The sequence below is a fragment of the Mauremys mutica genome, chromosome 1 (genome assembly GCF_020497125.1).
Source record: "Mauremys mutica isolate MM-2020 ecotype Southern chromosome 1, ASM2049712v1, whole genome shotgun sequence".
In the NCBI taxonomy this organism is placed as follows: domain Eukaryota; kingdom Metazoa; phylum Chordata; order Testudines; family Geoemydidae; genus Mauremys; species Mauremys mutica.
The window spans coordinates 67,300,010-67,319,769 of NC_059072.1; the positions used below are offsets into that span (position 1 = coordinate 67,300,010).

General features: G+C 42.3%; 1 protein-coding gene across 4 annotated transcripts in view; it reads right to left on the minus strand.

Moving 5' to 3' along the window:
* The window catches only part of PTPRR (protein tyrosine phosphatase receptor type R), a 210,581-nt gene that overhangs the window by 66,742 nt on the left and 124,079 nt on the right, over positions 1–19,760 (minus strand). For all 4 annotated transcript variants that reach the window (XM_045010941.1, XM_045012312.1, XM_045011670.1 and 1 more), the window contains one exon: positions 17,833–18,095. In XM_045010941.1, coding sequence (XP_044866876.1) covers positions 17,833–18,095 — 263 coding nt within the window. The remainder of the gene's footprint in view (positions 1–17,832; positions 18,096–19,760) is intronic.

The following is a 19,760-nucleotide window of genomic DNA, read 5'->3' on the forward strand; positions in this document are numbered from 1 at the left end:
TGTCCAGTTTGGCCGATTTACATGTACGGAAAAGGATAAATGGACACAAATCAGATATTAGGAATGGCAATATACAAAAACCTGTAGGAGAACACTTCAATCTCCCTGGACACACAATAGCAGATCTAAAGGTGGCCATCCTGCAGCAAAAAAACTTCAGGACCAGACTTCAAAGAGAAACTGCTGAGCTTCAGTTCATCTGCAAATTTGACACCATCAGCTCAGGATTAAACAAAGACTGTGAATGGCTTGCCAACTACAAAAGCAGTTTCTCCTCCCTTGTTTTTCACACCTCAACTGTTAGAAGAGGGTCTCATCCTCCCTGATTGAACTAACCTCGTTATCTCTAGCCTGCTTCTTGCTTACATATATATATATACCTGCCCCTGGAAATTTCCACTACATGCATCCGACGAAGTGGGTATTCACCCACGAAAGCTCATGCTCCAAAATGTCTGTTAGTCTATAAGGTGCCACAGGACTCTTTGCTGCTTTTATACAAAGAACTAACCTAAATCAACTATCCAACAGAGCTTCCAGTTATTTACATCTCTCAATACTGTTTCAGATCGCTTCAACCACAGTGAAAACACCCTACATATGCTGGATGCCTCTACTGAAATAATCAGCAGAGAAATAAAAATTGATATTTAAATGGTCATTCTTAGGTTGGCATCTGAGTTGATGTCCCATTGAGATAAATGGGGTAGTTCAGACTCATTGAAATTCTTGCCCTCTTCATAAAGTCCAAGTAAACAGGCTTTGCAAAAGGATTTGGAGTGGACAGAATTTTCTCTTCAGCCTGAAGCCAAAGGTTAGGGGATCTGCACAGCTATTCCTTGGCCAGACTGAAGGTCCTGTACTCAGCTAGAGTATGATCCAAAGCCCACTGAAAGCCATGGGAGTCTTTCCAAAGGTCTTTAGATTAAGGCCCCAGTGCTTCTTGAGCAGACAGATGCATTCATGCCTGCCCACAATTTAAACCTAGATTGCTACTGATACATTATTTAAAATCTATGGGGTGTCAGACCAACAACTGGCAAACAAACTAAGGCCCAGCTGCTGCAAGGAGATCCATGTAAGCAGACCCCTGTGTCTGCTTGGGAGCTCTATTAGAGTCAATGAGGCTCTGTGTGGGGAAACCTGAAACCCCCCCATTGTTGGATTGGGGCTTAAAATGCTAAATGCCCCTTGTTTGAAAGGTGCCATGCAGTAGATCTACACAGGTCACTACTAGGGGAATACAGCACATAACACATTTTGGAGGCACTATCGAATCATGAGCTATTGTCCTAAACAGGAAAATGAATTTAAGCGTTTTTTGGAATATCTTGCACACTCCTTAAGTTATACACGTACACAATACTAATGCTTAGCACCTGTATGATACTTTACAAACATTCTTACTTTAATCCTTGCTATATTCCTGTGAGGTAGGTATGCCTACAGATAGGAACATGGAAATAGAGAGTTTATGTGGCTTATCCAAGGCTACACAGTGAGCCTTGTGTAGAGATGGGACTGGAAATCAGGATTTTCTGGCTCCTATCTCAAACTCAGTTTATTAGTCCTTGCTGCTTCTCTAATTCCTTTTGACAGGGCAAGGTGTCATTTCTGTATCTCTTCTAACATGTTCTCCAGCTAATTCTTTTGGGTTGCCACATAGTTCTGCTTTTACATCGACATTTTCCTGGAAACAATCCCTGAGAGTTAAATTAAGAATGCCAGAAGCATATTCAACTCAACACAATAGAGTAAATTTATCCTCCAAAACTATGCAAAGCAAGTATATTTTGTTCAGGAAATTCAAAGCCCCTTCCTGTAAATATATTAAGTTCTCATACATATGTCAGAAACTACAAACATTGGCATGTTTACAATATTCCAACTACAAAATGCTACCCACAAAGTATTGCTTTAAATGATTACTCACAATAGAATATTTCATTTAATGGCAGAAAATCTCAGCAACAGCTTCAGTCATAATGAGATTATGTAATAGAATAATTATATCTACAGCACCAACTGAGTTCTAATTCAAAAATCAGAACAGGACCAGAGAGTATTGGTGGATAACATTTCTTGTCTTATTAAACGGAGATTTTCTCAAACAATGATACTTTCTTATTTGACTTTTATTATATTAATGTAGCAAACAAGAGCATCATTTTTTTTACCCTCCCTTAAGTGTTTCTAACTACTGGGTCACAATAGTTACCAGTTAATATACAAGGTCAATTTGCTATACTGTATCACTAATGTATTGACTCCTTTGAAAGGAGATTGCTCTTCAAGTTCCAGAATACCTGCCAGGACTATATGTAAAACAAGTACCAACTTATACAGCTAATGCTTATCACCCACAAGATGGCTGCCAAGGGGGAGATAATGAATAAGGACGGTCAAATACTGTAATTTAATTTTTGTACCTACGTAAAATAACTGCAAAGGAGCAGATCTGTCAAAATTAACACAGGAATTGCCATAGCAGATCAGACAAGTGGTCCATCTAGTCCAGTAGCCTCTCTCTGACAGCAATGAGTACCAGATATTTCAGACAAAGGTGCAAAACCCCCCCTGCAGTGGGCAGTTATGGAATAACTTGCCCCCAGGGAATTTTTTTTTTTACTAAGCCCATCAGTTTATGGTCTAAATCATGAAGGCTGTAACACCCAGCCCTACTGGAGCTCTCCTTGGCTGGACACTCACCAGAGTGCTCTCTCTAGGACTCACACACTGGGCCCGTGAGCACTTAGTCTGAGTAGGCTGCAGGCCTGTCTCTCCCCTGAGCCTCTTGGCACATTTCCTGTGCCCAGGAACACTGTCTGTTACCTCTTCATGGGAATGTGGCCCTGTGGCCTGAGGTCCCTAGGACCAGTGCTGATCCTCCCAGACTTCCCAGTGGCTTGAGCACACTCTTTATCAGAGCTCCAATCTTGTGGGAACTCTAGGTTTACAGTTCTCTCTTCAGGGACACAAACTAGTGAAGCAAATGAACACAGAGGCCGTATAAAGTTTTGTCAACAATCACTCTTTACTTTAGCTAGCACAAAAATATACAGATCCAGATAAAACAATAAAAAACACCTATACCTATTTCCTTGCTTCAGTTTCCTCACCATTCTTGAACTTTATTTGGGCTTAGGTCAGATTCCTCTGAGAGGTCCAGAATCTCTTTCTCTGGCTTCTCTTCCAAATCACTAGTCTCTCTCTCTCCTGTGCAGCCAGTTTCCTTCTTCCTCAGCTGGTCAAATAGTTAAAAGGTTAACAATCCTCCCTTCTACAAAAGCTGCCTCTCTCCTGCCTAGGCTTCCTGTGTGTCAATGAGTCCCTCTGAGTTCCCTCTCACGGTATGTCTCCACTGCTCAGTTAAAGTGGGCTCTTACCCGGGTTTCAGCCCAAACCCCCTTACCAGCCACACAGAAAAACTTTTGACCTATGGTCCTGGAGATGTGGGTTAGAACTTGAGCTACTCTTTGAACTTGGACTAGAACCTACCCGTTCTGCAGTGATAAATCACTTGAGTGCTGATCGTCCTCCAATGACTTCCCACAAACCGCCCCCAAAGGATGGGCAAGTTCTCCCATAACGGACACAACTGACTGGGTAAGAATCCTTGGACATCTCAGCACAAGGAACCATGGACTATCCCACCAGGCACACACAGGTGCATGCAGAAACAGTGAGGACACAGTAATGTGTGTGGGATGTTGCTATGGGGATCCTCACACCTGAGTAAGGCTAACCTGGGCCAATTATCTGGGTTAACTCTGTAGTGCAGACATATCCTCAGGCTCCATGGCCTTTAAGGCCCAGAATTAACAGCTGATTTCTTTGTTCTCCATTTGGGGATTTTCCACGCTCCAAACCCTGCAGAGGAACTTGGACTGGCTTCCCCAGGCTTCAGCCATCCCACTGTACCAAGGTGTTCCCACTTGAATGGGAGCCATCAAGGTTATATGACCCTCATTGTCCCTGGTGTGGGGGATATGTAACACAGCCCTGACAGCACATGGCCCACTCCACATACATTGAGATGGTGAATGATAGAGACATTTCATAAGATCAATCAGAATTCATAAATTGTACACAGACTCCCCAAATCATCACAAGGGCGTGTATCCTTCATATTATATCTTTATCCCCAACAATATAATCCTTTCTAATATAAGTGTGGTTGTTCTCATTATTCACATATGTCAAGTCCTCTTTTGTAGCTTCCTGTTCCCTTGCCCTGAATTTTATCTTGTGGCACTAACACAGGTTAATTATAAATGGTATGAAAAAGCAGTTTCCTTTAAAATATGCTGCCTTTCAATTCCATCACAATATCCCCTTATTTTTGTATTATGAGAAAAGGTGAACAGAAGTGCCCACCCTGTTCTTCATCCAACTCATTATTTTAATCACCATTTAAATAGGTAACCACCATCTCCTCCACTGACCATATGCCAAATATAGAAATATATGTGTTTGTTCAAACTGGAGAAGAGAGTACACCTATTAAGTTACAGGGACTGTCATAATGATAATGACAGCCATGAGAATTTCTGAATGGTTCAACGCCTGTCATTCATGGCATGATGTTTTATCTTATTGCTCTGATTCTTGGCACAAGCTTAACATCACACAAGGTTTTTCCTCCACAATCAGAGTTCAGTCCAGCATTCTGCTCAAATTCACCATTCCCACACATTATGTTATGTGGGGTTCTATATGATGCAGTTTTAGATGTCATCTTTCCTCCTCTTAGATCTTGCAGTTTACTTTTTCTTATAATACTCGACATTCTGGTGCTTGCTGTGATTTTCACTGGAGATGACAGACAGAGATGTGACATGGCCTTTTTAGTGCCCAGTGGCTATTTTAACAGAGGTTTTCACAGTACAGGGTTCAGCATATAAAGTCCATTGGAAGTCCTCCCCCCTTTGCAGTGGGTTCTAACTGGCTTGTCTTAATTTAGCATACGTTTGAACCCTAGCAATGATTCCTCACAGTTACAGCTAGAGGTAATTATTGATGTTTTGATTCACTGGCAGTTTCAAAAAATTGGAAAGAAAAACTGGTTTGTGTTGAACTGAACCCAAAAATTCCTCCCTCCCCACCGCCATTTCAGCAAATCAAAAAAGGGCATGCCAGGTTGAACAAAACATGTAATTTGACCTGAAAGGTTTTGTTTCTGGGAACTTTTAAAGGACTAGATTCACAAAATGGCCAGAGGAAGGAGATGGCAGTGCCACCCATCTCATAACTTTTAGCCTAGTGGCTAGGACACTTAATTGGGATGGAGGACAGCGAGGTTTGAATCCGCACTCTGATGCAGGCATCTGAACCCAGGTGTCCCCCGTCCCAGGCGTTAGGCTATTCTGGGGTGGGTCTCTCCCAATCTCTCCTGTTGAAGATGTTCCACTTTATATAAATAATTAAATATTCATTGAAGCAGAGACTTGAATTTGGGTCTCCCCCTCCCAGGTGAATGTCCTATTACCAGGCCATAGAGTCATTCTCACACTCTCTGGCCCAATGGCTATTCAAGTATTTTATACAAAGTTGAACAGCTTAATTAGGGGAGATGGAGTGAGACCCACTCAGTATACCCTATAACACAGTGCTTAGGGAGCTCTCCTGGGAAGGAGGAGACCTGGGTTTAAATCCCTGCAGCAGAGCAGGGATTCAAACCAGGGTCTCCCACATCCCAGGTGAGTGCCCTAACCGCTTGGCTAAAAGTTACAAGTCAGATCCTCCTCCTTATACAGTAACTCCTCACTTAAAGTCATCCCGGTTAACGTTGTTTCATTGTTATGCTGCTGATCAATTGGGAACAAGCTCGTTTAAAGTTGTGCAATGCTCCTTTCTAACATTGTTTGGCAGCTGCCTGCTTTGTCCACTGCTTGCAGGAAGAGCAGCCCCTTGCAGCTAGTTGGTGGGGGCTTGTAACCAGGGTGGACCGGCAGACCCCCTATCAGCTCCCCATTCCCCTAAGTTCCCTGTGGTGCAGCAGCCCAGCAGGCTATCAATTGCAGGCTATCAACGGCTGTCCCTCCCGCAACTGACATGTGCTGCTCCTGCCCTCTGCCTTGGAGCTGCTCCCAGAGACTCCTGCTTGCTGTGCAGGGGAAGCAGGGGGCCTAATGTCAGAGTGTCCCTCTCCACCCTGCTCCTGCACCCCGCTTATCCCTTCTCCATATAGAGCAGGGAGGGGACACGGATGGAGAGAGACAGAGAGAGCTTGGGGCAGCAGCTGCTGTCTCAACTTCCTGATCCACTTAAAAAGACAATGCACTTAAGAGTGGGTCAGCTTACTTAAAGAGGCAGTGTGCATCTCTCTCTCTCCCCCACACACAAGGTGTGTGTCTGTCTCTGTCTGCTATGCTGTCTCCACTCCCTCATGTTTGTGCTGCCTTGTGTGAGAGGCTACATTAACAACGTGTTAACTCTTGAGGGCTCAGCTGAGTGCTAGTTCATCATTTAGCAGCAAGGCATTCCCTGGGAAATATCCCACCCCCTTCCACCCTCTGACTTCACCCCCTCAACCAAGCTTCACAATCATCATAGCTGTGAACAGTATTAAATTGTTTGTTTAAAATGTATACTGTGTGTTTATCTATATAATATATAGTTTTTTGTCTGGTGAAAAAAATTTCCCTGAAACCTAACCCCCTCTATTTACATTAATTCTTATGGGGAAATTGGATTTGCTTAACATCGTTTTGCTTAAAGTTGCATTTTTCAGGAACATAACTACAATGTTAAGCGAGGAGTTACTGTACAGCCATTTTGTGAATCTAGCCCAAAATTTATTTTCCGGTGGAAACTATTTGGGTCGACCAAAACTGCATTTTTCAGCAAATAAACTATTCATTGATTTTTTTTTTGCCTACCTCTAGTTACAGCATGTGAAGGGACATGCCCTTCCTCTGGTGCGGAGGAGACTAACAAGCTCTTCTGGGCCTGTTCAGCACTAACAAGGCACACTGGCATGGCTTGTTTTGCCTGGAGGGGACGAGCATAAAAAGGGAAACCTGCCACAGGAAGGAGTGGTGAACAGGAATACTCCACTTCAGAGGCTGCTGAGGCAACAGAGACTGGGCAGGCAGAAGGAGACAGTCACAGGCCACACTGCTCACAAAGCTGTGCTGACTGGTAGCAAAGCAGTATGCCCCAAAAGGAGGGACAGAAGGTAGGCCTCACTAAGGGGTAACAGACTCTGATAGACCAAACTCATAGAGCTCAATCCTAAAAAACTGCCTGAGAGACAGGTCACCTTTGCCTTTATTTCTTTTCAACCAGATTCTCCTCTCTCATATGGGAAAAAGAGGAGAGAGGAACTTTCTTTTGCCTGTTTGATTCAGAGAACTCCCTCATGTGTTGCGAACTAAGGGGAAAGAGAGTATAAATGATCGACAGTAGGGCCATGGGGTTGGGGGTCAAGGGACCCCCTACCCCACCCCCCAGCAAATTCTAAATTCTCATTTTTAGTCTTCATTTCACATACCTGTCATATGTCCCCTCAATTTGCTGGGCTGTATTCTCCTTTGCACTACATCTTGTTGTATTCATTTTCACTTGAGAAAAGTAAGTGCAAAGTGGATCTAAAATACCACCAGCTCAGAATGATGGTTCTTTACAACCGCTTTGCACATGAATGACTGCACAAACTGCAGAGCAGTGGAGGATCTAGCCTGTATTGTTTCCAAAGCAATAATCACAATGGAGATTGCATGTGGATGTCATTGTTTAGAATGGTCACAGCATTAGTAGGTGGAAAATCTTTATAGCTATTTTGGTGCTGGAATATAAGTGCATGAAGAGACTTTAGAAATAATAATTGCAGATTCTACAACACTCCTTAGTTGTCACTTCTTACAATACATCAAGATCATTATTTCTATCTTTCCCAGCTTTGGGTGTGTGAAATATTTAACTGAATTTGTTTGAACAAATCCAGGTTATCCCTATAATACCCCTGTATTATTTAGCTTAGATGCCATATTACAAAAACTTAGAATGATAATTGTAATAATAATTGGAGTTTCCCACACCTGAACCATTCTTTTAAAGTGATAAATCTGAGGAACAGTCCCAGATTGAGGTGTTTATACATGAGGTTTTGGAACAAATTGGTACCATAAAAAAAACCAGTAATAAATCAGTAGGACCAGACGGTATTCGCCCAAGAGTTCTGAAGGAACTTTAATATGAAATTGCAGAACTACTAACTGTGGTATGTAACCTATCACTAAATCAACTTCTTTATCAGATGACGGGGGGATAGCTAATGTGATGTCAATTTTTTTAAAAAGGGTCAAGAGGTGATCCTGGCATTTCCAACTTCAGTACCGGCAACTGATTGGAACTATAGTAAAAACAGAATTATCAGACACATAGATGAACATGATTTGTTGGGAAAGCGTCAACACAGCTTTTGTAAAGGGAAATCATGCCTCACCAATCCACTAGAATTCTTTGAGGGGGGTCCACAAACTTGTGGGCAAAGGTGATCTAGAGGATATAGTGTACGTGGACTTTCAGAAAGCCCTTGACAAGGTTCCTCACCAAAGGCTCTTAAGCAAAGTAAGCAGTCATGGGATAATAGGGAAGGTCCACTCGTGGATCAGTAACTGGTTAAAAGACAGAGAAAAGAGGGTAGGAATAAATTGTCAGTTTCCACAATGAAGAGAGGTAAATAGTGTTCCCCAGGGATCTGTACTGAGACCAGTGCTGTTCAACATATTCATAAATTATCTCAAAAAAGGAGTAAACAGCGATGTGGCAAAATTTGCAGATAATACAAAATTAATCAAGATAATTAAGTCCAAAGAAGACTGTGGAGAGTTACAAAGAGATCTCACAAAACTTGGGTCACTGGACCAGAAAATGGCAGATGAAATTCAATGTTGATAAATGCAAAGTAAATGCATGCGAGTGCGGTGAAGTGTACACAGTGAAGCACCTGCTTGTTTGCCAACTCCTGGGGAGATCTGTACAAAGGAGGATCTTGCTGCACCAATGGAATGAGCCATCACTTGTGCACAGTTCTGGAAAAACATCTAGTTTGTGACTGGGACATGAAAAGAAGAAGTGCTTTACTAGTCAGACTACAATTTAAAATACCAAATCACTATCCATCAGATTCTGATTTTGGTTACAATGTGTAAATCAGATTAACTATGGACTAGCTGAGATCAAAATTAGGCTTGACCCTTTTGTTGGAAAAATATTGGTTTGCAGGCCAATTCATAAGAGTTTAAATAGAAAAATAAATGACCATGCAGCATGCAATATGACAGAAGAGAAAGTGTAAGCCCCAAGGAACTATTGCAGTGCCTCACAGGAGACATATATTGGAGAATATTAGTTCTCCTGCTTGTTGAGTCAGTAATGGGACCAGGCATTCTGCCAGTATAACCGGTCTTTGTCACTTAGGGAAACAGGGGAATGCCAGCAAACAGCAATTTTCAAGCACCCTCTGCTGAATAATTTACAAGATTCTAAAAGGCCTTAAAGAAGGCCCTTCATCTTTCCTAGCCAAGAATCACTAAATAACCAGAATGAAAAAAGGGATCAAGAAACATAGCTTAGATGGAGCCCATCTATCATCTCTATGCCATTCACGTATATCTTTAACCACCATCTCTTCCATGGGGCAAACATTTACTATATGCCAAATATGGAAAGACATCTTTTTTATTAATACTAGAGAAAAGAATTCATCTATTGAGTTATAGTGCCTGTTTTGGTCATGATAGCCTTGCCATGCTGCCTTTCCTCAAAACCAGAACAAACGTTGAAATGGAACACTTTAGCTAATATTCTGCTGAATGAGTATTTCAAGATCCACTTTAGTGAAATAGGGAGCTGCTCAAAGGGACACTTGAAAACCTTCAGCTAAAAGTGATCCAGGACAGGAATCCAAAGCCGGGCAACTGAAAGGGCTGCAGAAAGAAATGTGCCCAGTCTTTTCTTTTTCCTATTCAGGAATGAAACCCAAGATACATTGCAATCTTTTCTTCCTCCTCTAGATGTCACTCTCCCATCGTCAACAATTTGACTGCGACAAAGCCCGTCGTTCAGATGTAAGTAACTCTCATATCACAAGTATCAGAGGGGTAGCCGTGTTAGTCTGGATCTGTAAAAGCAGCAAAGAGTCCTGTGGCACCTTATAGACTCATATCACACAAGTTTTGATCGTTCTTCAAAGTAAGCTCTGTGTGGTGTTTAGATGTTGCTTGTAATTATTAGAACTGGGAGCACTGGCTGTTGGGAGTCTGAAAGGACAGGAAAGAGTGGGAGGAGTTGAGGAGGCTGAGTGAGAGTTACTAAGGGTGCAGCAGCAGCTTGGTTCAGAGGTTTCCACTGTAAAAATAAAGTCCTGTTGAAGTTGTTAGTACCTTGCTTGGTTGATACAACATTTTGGCAATGAGGATGGATCTTCTGCCTCTGAAACCACCTGCACCCTTTCTGCAAAGTGCAGGTGAGCCTCTAATTGCTTTTACCGTCTGGATCCATATGTTTGAGACTTATCTGCTTGCAATCAGTGCTACAGAGATTTCTGAAGTAAGAAAGCGTGCTCTGCTCATCCACTGCCTTGGAGCAGAAGAGCAGCGTATATTTTACACTTTTCCCCTTGCAGATGATAAATATGAGACTGCGCTCACTGCGTTAAAGATTTTTTTGCTGCCAAAATGAATATAGTAGCTAATTGCTACAGATTTCGCCAGTGTGAGCAGAAACCAGGGGAGACTATAATGCAGTATATTGCTTCCCTGAGGAGTCTGATTTTAACTTGTGACTTTGGGAATATGGCAGATGAGATGATCAGAGACCAGCTCATTGAGAAAACAACCAGGCTTCGTGTAAGAGAACCACAACTTACACTAGAAAAAGCAAAACCATTGCTACTCAGACTGAGTCAGCTACAGCTGAAACCAAAATAATGAGCAGAGATACAGAAAGCACAGTCCAGGCTGTGACTCCATTGCAGAAAAGTTCACTATCGCTGCAGACAAACAATTGCAAGAGGAAAACTAATAAAAAGCCACTGGACCAGCAAATGCAAAATACAGTAAAAGCATGCTTTTGCTGTGGATCCCCACAACATCTTGCAAGCGACACAGGATGTCCAGCTAAAGTAGCTCAGTGCAATCATTGCAAAAAGATTGGGCATTTTGCTAAAGTATGTCGCAGTAGCCAGTTCAATCAACAAGTGCATGCAATTACAATACCAGATGTTACTGTGCTGAGTGTGGACAAAATCACTACTGCACATATTCCAGAACAGATAAAGTGCACTGTAAACGTTTCCGCCATACCCTCAGGCAAATCACACTCTATTCAGCTAACGTTGGACACTGGCTCAGCAGTATCTATACTACCTAATTCCATCTATTTGCATTACTTTAAAGATGTGCCTCTTACTGAACCCAAACTTCTCTTGTGTGCTATTTGAAAAACCATATTCCAGTACATGGCTGCCTACCAGCAATAGTTACTTTTGGTGATTGCTGTGTAACTGCAGAGTTCTACATTGTCCACAAAGGCACTCCTATCCTTCGCAGAGATTTATCGGCTGCTTTAAATCTCAGGGTAGTTAATGGACGAATTGATCTTCCTTAGCAAAGCACTCTTGCGGTACATACACCAGTTTCAGCTGGGAACCAACACCGGGTTGAGGAGAAACTTGACTGTGCTTATGGGTTTCTAAATAAAGTTAAAATGCAGAATAATGTGATGCCTGTACGACAGAAATTACGGTGCTTACCATTTTCAGTGAGGGAAGCTCTTTCAGAGGAACTTAGAAAATTTGTTCAAAATGACATTATTGAAGAAATTAACTCCTCGGAATGGGTTTCACCTATAGTGGTGACGCAGAAGAAGGGTGGAGGCATTTGCCTTTGTGTGGACTTAAGGGAGCCAAATAAAGCTATTGTGATTGACAGCCATCCTCTTCCTCACATAGAAGAAGTATTTGCAGAATTCCATGGAGTAAAGATGTTTTCTACTCTTGATTTGCAGAGCGCATACCACCAGGCTATGTTGCACGAAGACAGCAGAGACCTCACAGCATTTATTACGCATGAGGGAGTATTTCGTTTTAAACGTGTTCCATACAGTCTCGCATCAGCCCCAAGTGCCTTCCAAAAAATGATGTCATTGATTCTGAAGCATCAACATGGAGTTCAGTGCTATTTGGATGATATTATCATGCTTGGAACTACCACTGAGGAGCATGATTATAACCTGCAGTCTGTACTAAACTGCATCAGCAAAGCAGACCTCAAGCTCAATAGGTCCAAATGTAAATTTAGACAAACTGAACTCTCCTTTCTGGGGCATACAATTTCACAGGCTGGACTAAAACCTGATCCAGATCATATCCTAGCAATTTCAAATGCTCCTCCTCCAACAGATTTGCAAACCTTACGTTCCTTCTTGTGTCTTACCTCCTGATATGCAAAATTCGTTCCCAATTATGCTTCTGTCATTGAACCATTACGAGAATTACTACAGAGAAGTTCAACCTTAGCGTGGACAACGGATGCACAAGCTAGTTTCGAAACGGTGAAAGACTTGATTGTACATAGTCCAGTACTTGCACTATTCAGTCCCGCATTGTCCACAATTATAACTACTGATGCTTCTGATTATGGACTTGGGGCCGTTCTCTTCATGAGGACAACACAAAGAGGACTGTTGCATTTGCTTCAAGGACACTGAGTAATGCTGAGAGAAAATATTCTACAGTCGAAAAAGAAGCGCTTGCTTGTGTCTGGGCTACTGAAAAATGGAGAACTTATCTGTGGGGCCGCATGTTCAAGTTGTGCACAGACCACAGCCCTTTGACGACATAGCTCACCACGAAAGGACTGGGAAGAGCAGGATATCGTATTGCTAGATGGTCTGCAAGACTACTCTCTTTCAATTATGACCTGGAATACAAGCCTGGAAACAAAAATGTGGTAGCTGATTGCCTTTCTCGCCTGCCTTTGCCTTCACCAGATGGTCCACAGGAGGATGATGTAGAAGTTGTGCTTATTACAAGCACTCTTACTGCAGTTACAAGAGAACAATTTCAAGCTGCTTGTTCAGCATGTCCAATTCAACAAAAACTACGGGAATTTCTGACAAAGAGATGGCCCAGTAACCCTAAAAACCTTGACCCAGTTTTGCTGCCTTATTTTAGAGTTTGGGATGAACTTTCTTTGCTCGATGGCTGTGTGCTACGAGGAACACATCGACTACTTGTTCCAGAAGAATTACAGTCAAAACTCATACACGTGACACACGATACTCGTCAAGGAATTGTCAGAACCAAACAATGACTATGGGATCTGTATTGGTGGCCAGGGATAGACTCTCAAACTGAAGCACTGATAAAATCCTGTGTCACTTGCCAAATGCATGATAAGAGAGCAGTGACATGTACCCTTCCATTATAGCCTGTTCCTCTTCCTGAATCTGCATGGGAAAAAGTGGTGATTGACATTGTAGTACTGCTCCAATTGACTGTCATTATGCCATCTCTTTAATAGACTATTTCAGTAAATGGCCTGAGGTAGTGTTTACATCGCAAATCTCTTCTGTTACAGTAATTAAGTTCCTCTCTTCAGTTTTTAGCAGGGAAGGTAACCCCAAAGAACTGGTTTCCGATAATGGTAGTCAATTTACTTCTCTGGAGTTTGAAATCTTTCTAGCAGAGAGGAACATTTTACACAGAAGGTCATCCCTATATTACCCTCAAGCCAATGGGGAAATCGAACAGTTTAACAGAAGTTTGAAAGAGAGTTTGCCAACAGCTAAACTGGAAGGGCAATTGTGGATACCCTTCACTACTGATTTCTTGCAAGCATACCGGGCTACACGACATGCCACAATGCAAAGATCAACCGCAGAGTTACTGCATGGGAAACAGATGAATACTAAACTGAATATTACTGGATTGTTAAAGGCACGACCTGATGCCCCAAACGAGGATGAGGTGAGAAAAACAGTTGAACAGAACCAAGCAAAGTATAAGGCTTTCACAGACAAGTGGCGGGGTGCTAAGGAACCAAAGTTTGAGTGTGGTTCCTTCGTTAGAATACAAAAACCTGGAATTTTACACAAAGGGGACCATAAATTCACAGCTCCTCTTAAAATCATTGAGAAGACGGGAACTTACACCTATTGACTTTCTGATGGGCAGGTATGGAATTCTTCTTATCTTGCACCTGCCTATGCACCAAGAGGAGATTATGCCAACACCCAGTCTGCATTGGATGACTTCACCATAGAACCAACACAACAAGACATTGCATTGGAACTGGGGCTTGAGAGATGGCCTGTCAGACCCAGATGACCACCTGTCTGGACTAGAGACTATGTTATGTAGTATCTACAGTTTTTCCCATGTAATATTTCTGCCAATAGTATAGTGTCTTGTTTCCTATTTGTTCCTGTGGTTAGAACAACAATGTTTATTTTAATTGGGAGAGTTTCTTAAGAGAGGAGGGAATGTGGTGTTTAGATGTGCTTGTAATTATTAGAATTGGGAGCACTGGCTGTTGGGAGTCTGAAAGGACAGGAAACAGGAAGGAGGGGGGAGGAGTTGAGGAGGCTGAGTGAGAGTTACAGAGGGTGCAGCAGCAGCTTGGTACAGAGGTTTCCACTGTAAAAATAAAGTCCTGTTGAAATTGCTAGTTGATACAACACTCTGTTACAAAGGATTCCTAATAAACAATGGTAGTTTCAGGATATATAGTTGGTAATGAAGGCTGAGGTTTGGTGTGATTTTGATAAATTCCGTTAGCAGGAAATAAAGCCTTATTCTCTCCCGTAAAATTAAAGTCATGCAAGTATTTCATCTCTCTTCCCTATTTTACCACTACTGCTACAGATGGACCAATAATTTGGGATCATAATGGTACCAGGAAGGCAATCAGACTTTTTCTCAACTGCCTTAATCATGGTATTACAGTCCCAGAGTATGTGTTGCATATATTTTATTAGAGACATTAAATACATCTGATAAATGCAAATGTTAGCTGTGTAGCCTATTGAGAAAACCCTTTATTATATAAAATGATAAGCAAGATTCTTGCTAGAGAAAGAGGCAGCAAAAGATGTGCAAAGAATCTACTGAATCATTCATAAACAAAATATATTTTAAGAAGCTGGACAAACCACAGAATTGTTTCAGTGATACATCAATAGTGGTAACTGTGAACAGCGTTTACTTCTGTACCAAATGTCTCCATTCTTGTTAAAAAAGGAGAGATTTAGATAGCCAAACCCTGACCTGGCACAGCTCTGCAGTCCAGCTGGGACACCCAGTCAAGACTGGGTAGGAAAAGGTTTTCCTATTCAGTGAGAATTTTTGAGATTTCTAAAGTTTTGCCTGTCTCAGATCTTGACAAAAAGTCAAAATCTTGAAAATTTTCCCAAACCAAAAATCCAACCAACCAACCAAGTAAATAAATAAAAGGTTCTAATCAATGGAAACTTTTCAATTTCAAAAATGTTTCATTTGATTTCAGTGGGTTTTTTTTTCACCTTTTTGGTCTAAATTTACTAAAAGTTTGAAACGAAAAGTCACTTTGACTCAAAAAACTGCATATTTCTAGTTTGAAAATGTCACAATGTCCCATGTTACCAATTTCAAAGCTCCCTCCCCCTCCTTCTGAATTGGGAGATCTGCCAAAACCAACCCTGTTTCATGAGGCGTTTTAGTTTTGATGAATTGGCATTTTTGGGGCAAAAACAATTTGTCAAAAAATTCCCCAGCAGCTTTCCGTAGAGTGGTACGTCTGGGTGAGTGGGGAGCCCTGCAGGCAGAAGTCATAGTGCTCCTCTGCTATTGCCCAACCTCTATCCCCTCCTCAAGAGGTGGAGTCACAGATTCCCCCCTTGCTGCCAAATATGGCAGTGGGGTCACCCATTTGATGAGTGACATCAAGGGAGAGGGCATTGTACCCCTGACATTCCTGCTTATGGGGGCAGAATAAGCCTTCCTGGCTGGATGATGTTGATTAGTTATACTGCAGTCATGCCTAAGGAACCCAGACAGACAAGGATTAAGGCCTCCTCGTACACCATGAAGACAGTCCCCACCCTAGAGAGTTCACAAACTGGGATTTGAATAATACGCAGCCAGTGAATCAACAGACAAAAAGAGGAAGAACAAGGTAATGGCAGAGAGCAGTGCAACGCAAAACTAAAGAAAGCCAAGGCATTAGGCACACCCTACATGGTGCCTCCATGTTGCAACCCCCATGCCATGGCACTGCCCCCATGTTGTGGTCTGTTTGGGGTAGAAAGGTTTCAGAGTCGACAGGGCAGTTCTCTGAGCTTTTGATTTAGCCTGTTTGCAGACCCAAAGGTATTAGTTGCCCTCAGATGCCAATGCCCACTAAGACTTTGCAGGATGCAAAGGAAAGGTTGGAATTGTGACCTGAGACTATGTCTACGGATAGGGTTGTCAGGTGTACAGTTTTTGACTGGAGCACCTGGTCGAAAACTAATTCTGGTGGTTCCGGTCAGCACTGCTAGTGCTGCACTGCCAACTGGCCATTAAAACTCTGGTTGGCGGTGCAGCAAGGCTAAGGCAGGCTCTCTGCCTGCCTTGGCTCTGTGAAGCTCCCAGAAGCAGCCGGCATTTCCCTCTGGGTCCTAGGAAAGGCGTGGCTATGGAGGCTCCATGTGCTGCCCCTGTCTCGAGCACCAACTCTGCAGCTCCCATTGGGCAGGAACCGCAGCCAATGGGAGCTACAGGGGTGGTGCCTGAGGATGGGGGTGGTGCACAGAGCCGCCTGGCTGAGCCTCTGCCTAGGAGCTGGAGGGAAATGCCAGCTGCTTCTTGGAGCTGCTTAAGGTAAGTGCTGTCTGGCGCTTGCACCCTGAAACCCCTCCCACACCCCAACCCCCCTGCCCCAGCCCTGAGCCCCTTTCTGCACCCAAACTCCCACCCAGAGTCTGCATCCTCTCCCTCATTCTGAACCCCCCCAGCCTAGAGTTCCCTCCTAGACCCCAAACCCCTCATTCCTGGCCCCACACTAGAGCCCGCACCCCCAGCTGGAGCCTTCTCCCCTCCTCCCTGCACTCCAACCTCCTGCCACAGCCCTGAGCTCTTTCCCACACCCAAACACCCTCCCTGAACCCACATCCCCTCTCGCACTCTGAACCCCCCAGCCTGGAGCCACCATCACCCTGAACCTCTCATTTCTGGCCTCACCCCAGAGCCTGCACCCCCAGCCCAGAGCCCTCACTCCCTCCTAGACCCCAATCCCTTGCCCAGCCTGGTGAAAGTGACCGAGGGTGTTTGGTTTTCTGCAATTGGAAAGTTGTCAAACCTAGCTACGAGGCTGTTTCATTGGAATGTAAATGGTTTGGGCTTGGGCTGGAATCAGGCTCTGGAACCCCGTGATGGGGGAGGGTCCTAGAACCCAGGCTCCACCCCAATCCTGAACATCGTAATTAAACAGCCCGCTAGCCCAAGCCTGAGTCAGCTGACACAGGCCAGCTGCAGGTATTTGATTGCAGTGTAGACATATCCTGAGGCAACTCAGGGTGGGATTTCTGTCTGGTGGGAAGTATGATCGGGGACGGATAAACAGTTCATGTGACTGATGATCAAATGTGTGACAGGGTGCGAGGGAAAAGAAGTGTTGCTGCTTTGGTCGATTATTACTTCGTATTGTCCAACGTTCGTGTGTTTTAAAATGTATGTCAAAGGCACTCAGTGTGTTCGATGGGCACCTTTTAGTGCTTCTCTGAAGGAGGAGGTGCACATCAAACTATGCTATGAGCTCTGAAAATGAGACAGTAAATATTGAGTGTGCTGGGGCATAATCCTACCTTTCTTGAAGGCCCACAGGTTTCATTTTGAAAGGTGATGGACTGGCAGAGAGTGGAGGTTTGATCTCAGGAACACATTGGCCTTGGGGGTCCACTATGACATTAACAACTTTAGGAGCCTGTTCAGGTTGGACCATTCTGTTTGCTGTCTTGTACTCGGACCGAGTTGTCTGCAGGGGAATGGGTGAAAGGTGGATCTCCTGGTTTTTCTCCTTATCTTGTCGCAGTGAGAACTGAATTTTTTCCTTTAATCTGTACAGAACCTATAGAAACAGAAAGGAAAGAGTATTAATTTTTATCCCAACTACTATGTAAATAAAGTAAAGGAAGAATTACAAATGCTTAGGATTGATCTATATAATATGAATGATTTCTAGAAGGATTCCACAACTTGTGGGCTGAAGTATTTCCAAAAAAAAAGGGTAAATATTTCTATTATATAAACCATGACTGGCACACAGGTAGTAGGAGGTTTTAGAAGTTCTCATTGCAAACTAATAATTATTTTAATACAGTTACTGCAGTTGTATTATTAAAGAGATAAATAAAACATAATGGGAGATAGTTGTCACAAAAATCATTGTATAGAAAGAAATACTGGTAAACAAAGTAATTATAGAAAAATTTCACAAAATATTAACACCAAAAATACAATAGTGCAATATATCATCTGATGCTTATGAAACATCCAGACTCATCTTTCTCTAACTAATGTCCTAAATTTGTTTTAGAGTTTCAAAATACTTGTTTACTCATTGTACAAAGAGCTGTTACCAGAATAGAATAATTTTACAAGGTCACCTTTGCAACACTATTGTGCTATTATTTCAGCACTTCAGGTTTATAATACTTCAAAAAATCACTCCAGGATTCATTTTGACTCTAAATGTTTCAGAAATGTCACATGTTTTTGTTTGTTTCCTTGGGGAAGGTAGACAGTAGATTTCTTGTAGCTTGAGACATTTTTAAAATCTCCTCTACCAAGAAGTACAGAATGATCCTTAATAAAACCCAACATATGCAGAATAGGTTCAGCTGATTGTGGACTGGTGCCATTTCAAAATTTAAAACTTGTGTTTTTACAATAGCCAAAATGTTAACATCCAAGAATTCCATCTAATCTGGATTCCACTATCCACTCATTGCCCCTTGGGTATCAGCTATCTGTAGTAACTACTTTTCATAATGTCATATTAATTCTGGATTCTGCTCTGCTGACCTCAGTGGAGTTCCATGTCAAAGATACACTGGCTTAGCAGTGACTGTGAAGGTAACAAGGGCCACATTTTTGCCATTGCATAGGACCCCGACACTATGTCTCTTTAGCAGCTATGGAGTTACTGCTTTTGGAAGAAGAAACAAGCTCTTCTGAGCTGCGGTTGTGTCACTTTAGATGATCTCTTCTAGTGTTTTTTAAATAAGAAGAAAATCTATGAAACTTACAATAAGGTAAGCACTATCATGTCTCTGTAACAACTAGGGCTGTAAGGCATTTAAAAAAACCTAATCATGCTGTTAAACAATAACAGAATACCATTTATTGAAATATTTTTGGATGTTTTCTACATTTTCAAATATTTTGACTTCCATTACAACACAGAATACAAAATGTACAGTGCCCAGTTTATATTTTTGATTACAAATATTTGCATTGTAAAAAACAAAATAAATTATATTTTTCAATTCACCTAATACAAGTACTGTAGTGCAATCTCTTTATCGTGAAAGTTGAACTTACAAATATAGAATTATGTACAAAAATAACTACATTAAAAACAAAACAATGTAAAACTTTAGAGCCTACAAGTCCACTCAGTCCTACTTCTTGTTCAGCCAATCACTAAGACAAACAAGTTTGTTTACCTTAGCAGGAGATAATGCTGCCTGCTTCTTGTGTACAATGTCACCTGAAAGTGAGGACAAGTATT